The 11,874-nt window shown below is 34.2% G+C and overlaps 1 protein-coding gene across 10 annotated transcripts in view; it reads left to right on the plus strand.

Moving 5' to 3' along the window:
- TRPM7 (transient receptor potential cation channel subfamily M member 7) overlaps positions 1-11,874 on the plus strand; it is a 120,608-nt gene that overhangs the window by 39,246 nt on the left and 69,488 nt on the right. For all 10 annotated transcript variants that reach the window (XM_023751657.1, XM_023751649.1, XM_023751654.1 and 7 more), the window contains 2 exons: positions 2,175-2,275; positions 11,587-11,721. In XM_023751657.1, the coding sequence (XP_023607425.1) occupies positions 2,175-2,275; positions 11,587-11,721 (236 nt within the window). The remainder of the gene's footprint in view (positions 1-2,174; positions 2,276-11,586; positions 11,722-11,874) is intronic.

Genomic DNA, 11,874 nt, shown 5'->3' on the forward strand with positions numbered 1-11,874 from the left:
CGTGGTCGCCCCACATAGCCTGTTGTTCGGACATGTAGTCGCCCATCACTGCCCCCCCTGCCGGCCTGGTCGCCCCACACAGCCTGCTGTTCAGTCATTTGGTTGTCCCTCACTAACCCCCCTGCCGGCCTGGTCGCTCCATGCAGCCTGCTGTTCAGTCATTTGGTTGTCCCTCACTAACCCCTCTGCCAGCCTGGTCGCCCCACGCAGCCTGTTTGGTTGTCCGTTCAGTTGTCCGTTCGGTTGCGATGGCCCCTGGCTCTTCATATATATAGATAAGATCTTTCATTTATATCCCATTTCTATAAGAAACACTTTCAAATTTAGCAGTGTTTGGGTACTCAATTTTTTCAGTAATTTTTCTTTGTGAAAGGTTAGCTTTCTTTGACAATAAGTTAGTGTTTATTTTGTAGAATTATTTTAAGGTTATAGCAGTATTTGTGCCACCAGACCCATTTAATTATCCTGTTAAGAATGTGTCACATTTTTAATTGGCTAAAAAATAAAGGTAATATATTAGTTGATAGACGTTAAGAGTGTTCTTAAACATGCTTTTTTCATTCTGAAGATAAATTTGGAAAGAAAACTAAGGGTACTTATATGATTAAGAAGTTAATGCATATGCACATTGAACTGTGTTTCTGCCATTATCTGGCCAAAGATATTCAACTGATACAGCAAGTGATATTATAATGAATAATCTTTTAAAAAATTAGAAACTAAAATGATATCGCATCTGGGTGCCTAAAAGTTCAAGTATGTAAGTAAGTGAGTTGGCAGGAGCAGAGCAAGAAAGCACTATTGTCTTATTGTCATTCACAAGAATTTCCCAAATACTAGGTGACAATAAATTGCCAATAGATGAAACGTTTAAAAAATACTATAATAAAATGTAAGATAACATATACATTACCTTGGGAACAAGAGACCATAGTAATAGGAAACCCAGAAACCATTAAAAGAGAGATCAATAAATGGGATTGCATAAATATAAAAATATATTTGCCATATACTTCTGTGTGCTAGCCACTCACTGTTCTTTAGTGTTTGAGAGTATTTATCTCATTTTATCTTTACAATAACCTAAAGGGAAAGATTTTCTAATACTTTCCTCATTTTATAGATGAGGAAGTTAATGAATAGAAATGTGAAGGGATAACAATGAGTTGGTACAAATTAATAATAAAAAGATGATTACCTCATGGGAAAATGAGCCAGAATTTATATTGTCAATTGTATTAACAGAATAATACAAATGCTTGAGGAATATGTGGAAAGATGTTCAGTGTTAGTAATCTTTTACAAAGTAAATTTTTGTCCTACCTGGTTTGGCTCAGTGGATAGAGGGTTGGCCTGTGGACTAAAAGGTCACGGGTTCCAGTTAAGGGCACATGCCCAGGTTACAGGCTTGATCCCCAGAGGGGGCGTGCAGGAGGCAGCCAATCAATGATTCTCTCTCATCATTGATGTCTCTCTCTCTCTCACTCTCCCTTCCTGTCTGAAGTCAATAAAAATATATTTTTTTAAAAGTAAATTTTAAAAATAAGTTTTTTATCCTTTTACTAGGTATTTTTATACCTCTGATAGATGTTATAACCTTTCTGGAATATATTTTGGCAGTAAAAAGCTTTAAAATATCCTTCCAAATTGGCTTCTACAAAATCATACTATGTAAATATGTGTCAGCAAAAAAATCAAATATACTTACCAAAAAAATCAAAATAACCTGAATATCCACCAGTCATAGAAAACTAAGGTATATGGTATTAAGACACACAAAGCCTGCTGCTGAATACATTATATAGCGTGATCCACTTTTGCATAAATAATTGAAAGTGTACATATGAATTTATATATGCACAGAAAAGCACATGTAAGGATGTTTCCCATAATCTTAACAGTACTATCTCTGATAGAAATGTGTCATCTTTATATTCTTTTTGTTGTACATTCTAAATTGTTTGTAGTGAATAAGGCTGTATCTTTTCTATAGTTGGAAAATAAAAGTCCTCAACCCTAGGGTTAATCTTACCTCTCTGAGGCAGGGTACTTCTGAACAGTGACTGATACCAGCTGTGTAAGTTAGTTAAAAGGGAGTGGGAAGAATTCGTAAGTATTTACATTTTAATGGAGATAAATTAATTGAACATGTCAACTTTTCTTTATTTGATTAGGCACTAATGCATCTGCATTTGACCAGCTCATCCTTACACTGGCATGGGATAGAGTTGACATTGCCAAAAATCATGTATTTGTTTATGGACAACAGTGGCTGGTATGTAAAAAATCCTATGTGTATAATGTAATTAAATTAAACTAAGTAATAAAGTGTTTGTTGGAACTGTGACCTAACTTGATGTTTTACTTGTCAAGTAAAAAATATACTGAAGTGCAAGATTAGTTTACCTAGACACCTCTACATTTAAATCTACTTAGGATTTAATAAGTTCTATTTACTTCTTTGGTAAAACCTTGCTTTTTTATAGCATAGAGATCTCTAAAAATTCTAGAACTGAAAAAAGTCATGAAAGTAGTGTTGTATGCATCCATGTTCATCAGGGCTATCAACCTGTAATTTTCTTTTTTTTGTGACCGCCTTGTCTGGTTGTGGTATCATAAAATTAGTTTGGAAGAGTTTCCTCCTCTTCTATATTTTGAAAAAGTTTTAGAAGGATTGGTGTTAATTCTTTGAATATTTGATAGAATGCATCAGTGAATCCATCTGTTCCTAGACTTTTGTTTGTTGGGAGGTTTTTGACTGATTACTATTAGTAATAAGTCTGTTCAGATTTTCTATTCATCATGATTCAGTCTTGTTAAGTTGTATGTTTCTAAGAATTTATTCATTTCTTTAGGTTGTCCCCTCTGTTGGCGTATACTTGTTCATAGTAGTCTTGTATGATCCTTTGTATTTCTGTGTATCTGTTGTACTACTTCCCCTTTCATTTTCTTTATTGGAGTACTGTCTCTTTTTTTTTGGTGAGTTTTTTTTTTTTCTTGGTTTGTCAATTTTGTTTATCTTTTCAGAGAACCAGTTCTTATTTCATTGATCTTCTCTATTGTCTTTTTGGTCTTTAGTTTTTTTATTCTGGTCTAATATTTTCTTTTTTACACTCACTTTGGGCTTTTTTTTGGTCTCCTTTTTCTAATTCCTTGAGTTGAAAAGTTAGGTTAAAACTTCACATGTTTCTTGAGTTAGGCATTTATTGCATTGACCTTCTCTCTTAAAACTGCTTTTGCTATAGCCTACAAATTTTATGTTGTATTTCCATTAGTTTCCATATTTTCTGACTTTATCCTATTTCTCTTTGACCCAGTGGTTATTCAGTAGCATGTTATTTAATCTCCACATATTTGTTAAGTTTTCATTTTTCTTTGTGTAATTAATTTCTAATTTCATATTGTGATTGGAAAAGATGCTTAATATTATTTCAGTCCTCTTCAATTTATTAAAACTTGTGTAGTGGCCTGAAAGTGTCTCGTGTGCACTTGAGAAGAATGTGTATTCTGTGGCTTTTGGATGGAATGTTTTGTCTATATCTGTTAAGTCCAGCGGTCTAATGTGTCACTTAAGGCCTATATTTCCTTATTGATTTTTTTGTCTGGATGATCTCCCCATTGACATAAGTGGATTGAGTGCTGTCCCATGCACCAAGAGGTCACTGGTTCAATTCCTGATCAGGGCACATGCTTGGGTGCATGGGTGCACACCCCCAATCAATGTTATGCTCTCATTTTAAAGTTCCTACTATTATTGTTTTGTTGATTTTCCCTTTGGGCCTATTAATATTTGCTTTATATATTTAGTTGTTTATACGTAGGGTGCATAAATTTACAGATGTGATATACTCTAGTTGGAGGGACTGATTTATAATCATGTAATGCCTTTCTTTTGTCTCTTACTACAGTCTTATTTTAAAGTCTATTTTGTCTGCTATAAATATAGGTACTCCAGCCTTTTTTGGGGGGGAGGGGGAGTTCTCTATTTGCATGGAGTATCTTTATCCATCCCTTCACTTTTAGTCTGAGTCTGTCCTTATATCTAAAGTGGGTCTCCTTTATGCAGCATATACACCGGGTTATTTTTTATATGTTCAGCCACTCTGTCTTTTGATTAGAGCATTTAGTCCATGTACATTTAAAATAATTATTGATAGATATGTACATATTAATCATTTTGCTAATTGTTTTCTAGATGATTTTATAGTTCCTCACTGTTTCTTCTCTTGCTCTCTTCCTTTGTGGTTTGATGACTTGCTTTAATGATAAATTCCTTTCTCTCTTGTCTATTTACTTTTGTCTATTTACAAAAGAGGGGTTTTTTTCTTTATAGTTACCCCAAGGCTTACATATAATAGCTTATATCTCTAATGGTCTATTTTAAGTTGATAAAAACTTAAGTTTGATCACATTCTAAAGCTTAACATTTTTACTCCCCCTATGATGTTATTTATTTTAAATATATTTTATTGATTTTTTACAGAGAGGAAGGGATAGGGATAGAGAGTTAGAAACATTGATGAGAGAGAAACATCAATTCAGCTACCTCCTGCGCACTCCCTACTGGGGATGTGCCTGCAACCAAGGTATATGCCCTTGACCGGAATCGAACCTGGGACCCTTCAGTCCACAGGCCGATGCTCTATCCACTGAGCCAAATCAGTTAGGGCTGATGTTATTTTTTTAAGATATTTTTATCTTATGTATATCTTAACTAATTATAATCATAGTTCTTTTTACTACTTTGGTCTTTTAACCTTCATACTAGCTTTATAGGTGATTAATCCACTATCTTTACTATGTGTTTACTTTACCAGTGAGATGTTTTTTCATATATTTTCTTTTTTTAATATATTTTTATTAATTTGGGAGAGGGAGAGAGAGGGAAACATCAATGTTGAGAGAGAATGATTGGCAGCCTCCTTCATGACCCCCACTGGAGATCAAACCTGCAACCCTGGCATGTGCCCTGACCGGGAATTGAATCATGACCTCCTGGTTCATAGGTCAATGCTCAACCACTGAGCCAGGCTGGATAGGCCTTTCATATATTTTCTTGTTACTACTTAGCACCCTTTCTTTTCAGCTTAAAGAAGTTCCTTTAACATTTATTGGAAGGTGGTTTAGTGATAATGATCTCCTTTAGTGCTTGTTTGTCTGGAAAACCCTTAATCTCTTCTTTAATTCTAAGGATAACTTTTCAAGGTAGAGTATTCTTGGTTGGAAGTTTTCTTCTTTTAGTACTTTGAATATATTGTTTGCTCCCTTTTGCTTGCAAAGTTTCTTTTTTTAAATAACATTTTTATTTCAGAGAGGAAGGGAGAGGGAGAGATAGAATGATGATAGAGAATCATTGATTGGCTGCCTCCTGCACATCCCCTACTGGGGATTGAGCCTGCAATCAGGGCATGTGCCCTGACTGGGAATTGAACAGTGACCTCCTGGTTCATAGGTCGATGCTCAACCACTGAGCCTGGTCAGATGGGCAAAGTTTCTACTGAAAAAAATCTACTCATAGCCTTATGTAGGTTCCCATGTATGTAACAAGTTGTCTTTCTCTTGCTGCTTTTAATAGTTTCTAATTATCTTTAACTTTTGATATTTTAGTTTATGTGTCTTGGTATGATTTTGCAGGGGGTAGGGGGAGTGGTAGGTTCACCTTATTTGGAACTTTTTCAGCTTCCTGGATCTGATGTGTTTCTTTCCCCAGGTTAGGGAAGTTTTCTGCTATTATTTTCTCATGTAAGATTTTGCTCCTTTCTCTCTCTCCTCTTTCTGGAAGTCCTATAATAGAATGCTATTCCATTTGCTGTTGTCCCATAAATCCATTAAGTTATCTTCACTGTTTTTCATTATTCTTTTTTTTCTTTGTACTACTGTGATTGGGTTGGCTCCACAGTTAACTCATCCTTTGTTGATGTATCTAGTCTGCTATTGAAGCCTTCTAGTGTATTTCTCAGTTCAGTTAGTGTATTCTTTAGGTCTGTGACTCCTATTTTGTACATCCTTGTATTTTCCATCTCTTTTTTTGAAGTTCTCACTATGTTCATCCATTCTTTTCCCCAGTTAAGTGAGCAACTTTATAACCATTACTTTTTTGGTTTTTCATTTTGCTTGACTTTCTTTTATTGGTTTCTATACAGTACATGAAACAACCACCTCTTTCACTCTTGACATAATGGCCTTGTGTAGGAGATGAACCCTGTCATTTAACCCTGCTCATTGTTGTCATTGAAATCTTTGTGCTTGTCCAAGCAGACTATTATGTTTTTAATAACAACCAGTAGTTGCCAGTGCCCCTAAGGGGAGGATTTCAGCACCTAGACTCAGGCTGATTGGAAGCCAGACTCTTAGGCAGCAGCTTTTAAAAATCCTCAACCAAATATTAAGCAACTAAATTGAAACACTGTAGTGGCATCAAAAAGAATAAAATACCTAGGAATAAATTTACCAAGGAGGTATAACACCTGTGTATTGACAGCTAACAAGCATTAATGAATAAAATTGAAGAAAACAAATAAAAGGAAAGATATTCTGTGCTCATGGATTGGAAGAATCAATATTGTTAAAATGTTCATATTACCCAAATTAATCTAAAGATTCAGTGTAATCCCAATCAAATTTCCAATGGCATTTTTCACAGATACATAATAAATAATTCCAAAATTTGTATGGAACCACAAGAGACTCCAAATAGCCAAAGCCATGTTGAGAAAGAAGAACAAAGCTTGAGACATCATGCTTCCTGATTTCTGACTATATTACAAATCTATGGTTATTAAAACATTATGGTATTGGCATAAAGCAGACACATAGATAAATTGAACAGAATAGAAAGCCCAGAAATAAACCGATACATATATGACCAGCTAATTTACAACAGTGAGCCAGTAATATGTAACGGAGTAAGAGCAGTCTTGTCAGTAAATGGTGTTGGGAAAACTGACAATGACATACAAAAGAGTGGAACTTGACCACCATCTTATACCACACACAAAAATTTAACTGAAAATCGATAAAAGACTTCAAGGTAAGTTCTAAAACCATAAACTCCTAGAAGAAAACATACGGAGTAAGCTCCTTTCCATAATTTTCGGTGATTATATTTTTAATCTAACAATAGTGTAAAAGCAACAAAAACATACATAAACAAGGATGCCATCAAACTACTAGTATCTGAAGAAAATGAAAATAGTAACTCAAAAATACATGCACCTGCATGTTTATTGCAGTGTTATTTACAGTAGCCAAGATATGGAAGTAACCTACGTGTCATCAATGGATGAGTGCATAAAGCAGTTGTGACACACACACATACCCACACACACCTTTAGGGCATTATGTTAAGTGAAATAAGTCAGACAGAAAGATAAATACCAGATGATTTCTTACATAGGGAATTTAAAAAACATCAAGCTTATAAATAGAATAGATTATTATCTGCCAGAGATAGGGTGGAAGAAATGGGTGAAGGGGTTTAGGTTAAAAAAAAAAAAAAGTAATGCTCTATGTAGAAGATAACTGATTACAGTGTTCTCTTGGATGTTTAGACCAGTTTCTTCTGCAGTCTTCCCCATCTTACTGAATGGCACAAACCAGTTTCTTAGACAAAAAAAATTGTAATGTCATCTTTTGTTTTTCTTACATATTGCAGTCCAATTTCATTTGTAAATCTTTTCAAATCTGCTTTCAAAATAGCCAGTTTTATTCTGGTCCAGTCTACTATCATCCTTCTTCTGTATTGTTTTAATAGCAGCATGCATAGTTTCCTTACTCATTTTTCCTCTGCTTTTACAAACAGAAGATGGATCACATCACATTTACACAGCACAGTCCAGAGCCCTTATGATGGCCAACAAGACTTTACATTTGTCCCATTACTACCTCTCTTACCTTACATGATACCACTGTCCTCTTTGCTCTCTTTTATGTAGCCAGGTTCACCTTCTTGTTGTTCTTAGAACATATTAAGAATGTTTCTAGGCTTTATACTTGCTGTTTTTTTCTGTCTTGAACTTCCTAGATAACTTCTTGGACTTGATTCCTCTTCTCTCTCTGACTTCTAACCAGATGTTTTCTACCCAGTCTGACTCTTATCATTCACCCAATTTTAATAGCAGCCCTCTGTGACAGCATTTTCTGTGTTCTTTTTTTTTATTTATTTAGCATTTATCACTCTCTGATAAACCATATATTTTAGCTATTTACTTCTACTCCTAGGAAGTACATTTTATGCAAGCCAAGAATATATTTTAGTTTTGTTTACTGCTTTATTCACAGTTTGGCACATAGTGAGTGTTTGCCAAATTTTATTACATATCTCAATCAGAAGGAGGTGAGTAGCTTAAATGTTTATCTGTACTTTGGAATATTATCCTGCCTTTAAGGGGATGAGGTAGGTCTTTTCTATCTACATAATGTAAACAGCAAATTGTAGAAAAGTATGTTTAGCATGATCTTAATTTTGGCAAATTTTGTTTATGAGTGCATATTCTTATACACTGTGTGGTCATAGAACCTTTCTGGAGACTGTAAATATAGCCTATATCTTCAACATGAGGGCCTAAGAAAAGAAAGGTTTTTTTAATACCATTTGGTGATATTTGATTTTTTTTTTTAAATCATGATAATGTATTTTCCTATACACTACTGCTACTACTACTACTACTGCTACTACTACTACTAAACTATTGGGTCACTTCCCTTCTCACAGTACTTCAGAGGAAGAAATTGATGTTAATCAACTGTGTAAAACTTTTATAATAAACCAACCTTGATTCTATTTAATAATTTCATTGGATTTTTGTCTCTTCAGATAAAGCTTGACAGAGTCTTTATCTTTTATGTATATATGGTTTATCTCATGGATTTCTGCACAATGTCGTCTATTTGACTTTGGGCTTTTATGCTTAATGTACACTTTGTAGAACAAATATTTTACCTTTTTTCTCTTGATTGTTTGTAAAGTATGCATTGAGTATATCAAGAAATGTTGCTTATAAAGAGATACTGTTTTTAAACTAATTTTTTTTTCTCAGATATGAACATTTTGTTAGGCTTTGTTGTTGTTCTAGGGCAGTGGTTATAAACCAATAAGATCAAACACTGCTTTTTAAAAATATATATATATTTCTTTATTGATTTCAGAGAGGAAGGGAGAAGGAGAGAGAGAGAGAGAAAAACATCAGTGATGAGAGAGAATCATTGATCGGTTGCCTCCTACACACCCCCTACTGGGGATTGAGCCCACAACCCAGGCATGTGCCCTTGGCCAGAATCGGACGTGGGACCCTCCAGTCCGCAGGCTGACGCTCTATCCACTGAGCCAAGCCAGCTAGGGCAACACTGCTTTTTTAAAACAAAAAATTTATTATGCCCCTTTTTATTATTTTATTATATTAAAAATGAAATTTTATAAATACACAATTAGAAAAAACACAATATAATGTCCTAATTGTAATAAAGACAGAGAAATGAAAGTGATGTATAATAAAAATAGTATTTCAAATGCAGATGCTCAAGAATGGCAACCTATAAAAGGCATACTAAGTAATCAGATGCTTGCACCTGTTGATAGAATGAGTGAAATTCTGCAGTTATGAGTGCAGACTAATACAGGAATGTTGTTAACTTAAATTCCGTGGGCAGCAGAACAATACTTATAAGGACAAGGAAAGATCAGCGAGAAGACCAAGTGAGCAATAGAATAAAAGTTGTTAATGTTAGAATAAGTAATAAGAAATAAAATTTGTTATGTGACAAGAGAAATAAGGAAATAATATTAACTAAAATAGGAATAACATACCATGATAAATTTCAGGCTGTTGATATGAGAAAAGGAATGTTACATTTTTATAAATTAGTTTCATTTTAAGTGCAATGTCAACACGTTTTCCTTGTTATAACATGAACTGAGTGTGAAAAGTAACACAGAAAACATCTGTCTTGAAATACTATCATGAATAAGGCATGCATTTAGTCTGTATATTAAAAAGGTCTTGGAGACCATATCCTTTGCTAAGTGATTGTAAATAGAGAATAATTTGAAAAAAAATGGTAATAGAGGTTGTTGTAGATAAATTGTATAGTTAGTTATATGGTAAACTTCTGAAGAAAAAATCAGAATAAGCTTGAAAAACAGCAGATATAAAAAAAAAACCCAACATTGTTGTTGGTATTGATTTTTCACCACAAAGTTTTTAAATCATGTGGTACCAGATATGCAAAATGGCCCTTCCGATGTGCCTTAGTGGATTGAGTGCCATCCCATGCACCAGGAGGTCATTGGTTCGATTCCCAGTCAGGGCACATGCCCATGTTGCAGGCTCGATCCCCAATAGGGGCTGTGCAGGAAGCAGCTGATTGATGTATCTCTCTCATCAATGTTTCTATCTCTCCCTCTCTCTAAAAGTTAATAACATTTTTAAAAATATTCAAAATATACAAAAGCAATAATATGAGCTATTAAAGTAATAACATGTTAATGATATTTTATTAATAACATAACCTTTATTAATGATAGTGAATCCCTATAGTTGTGTCTCCACTAATTTTTTTTTTTTTTTTAGTTTATATTTTTATTGATTTTAGAGAGGAAAGGAGAGGGAGAGAGAGAAACATCAGTGATGAGAGAGAATCATTGATTGATTGCCTCCTGCACACCCCACACTGGGGATCAAGCTTACAGAGCCCACAACCTGGATATATGTCCTGACCAGGAATCGAACCATGACCTCCTAGTTCATAGGTCGACACTCAACTACTGAGCCACACCAGCTGGGCTCCACTAATTTAATAGTATTTGATTCGGAATTTGTCAAAGTCTTTAAAAGAGTCTCTAAAAACTTATAAGAGACAGCTATAAATGTTCACTGATGAACATGTATTATATTCAACTCAAGAATCACAGGTTGTATTGCTGTTAAGAGATTTTTCTCTAATGGTGGATAATTTCTGTTAAAGTTCTAAAGAAAACTAAGTACAATCTTGTCTAACTTACATGGTAGGTGTATTTTTAGAAACTTTATTGTAGAATAAACCATGAGAGAGTGCTTTTTGTTTATATGTAAAGCAATATTACTGGGTTTTCACTCATGCGCATCTAGCAGGATAATAGAAAGTTGTGTAGAATGTGGGACAACTCATTTGTGAGTGAGATGGCTGGCATATTGCGTGGTTTGTGGTATCCTTTGGTACTACCCATTAAATGTTAGTAATGGCCCTCAATTATTGAAATGATCTCTCTGAAAACCTTTCCTAAATATTGAGAATCATTGCTCTAAGTTATCTAAGTTATTTTTCCCCAGTTTTAGTTAATGATGGATTCTTTTCTCCCTCCACCCCCCACATGTCACAATTGCTCTCTTACAAAGTAATTGTTATAGACTTCTTTCAGGAATGCTACTCTAGAGATGTCTTTTCATCTATTTTCTTTATACCCTAAGTCTTAGCCTTTTACTGTTTTCCATTTTTAAAATTATATTCTAAAACTGTTCAGAATCAAAGAGGTATAAATCCGAAAGACTTGCATTTAGAACTGTATAATTAGAATGTGTGAAACATAACTTATTAATTTTGATACTCTAGGTTGGATCCCTGGAACAAGCTATGCTTGATGCTCTTGTAATGGATAGAGTTGCATTTGTAAAACTTCTTATTGAGAATGGAGTAAGCATGCATAAATTCCTTACCATTCCTAGATTGGAAGAACTTTACAACACTGTAAGTATATGTTAAAAATTCTTTGTTAGCTAAGTTTTATCATCTTTGGGAAATGTTGTTTTACCTGAACATATTCGATCCTTTTGATAAAACCTTTAATGTCTTGCTAGACCACATCGAAAAATTACAAGTAGTCAGTGTGGATTGGTTATA

The sequence above is a fragment of the Myotis lucifugus genome, unplaced genomic scaffold (genome assembly GCF_000147115.1).
Source record: "Myotis lucifugus unplaced genomic scaffold, Myoluc2.0 scaffold_23, whole genome shotgun sequence".
Lineage (NCBI taxonomy): Eukaryota > Metazoa > Chordata > Mammalia > Chiroptera > Vespertilionidae > Myotis > Myotis lucifugus.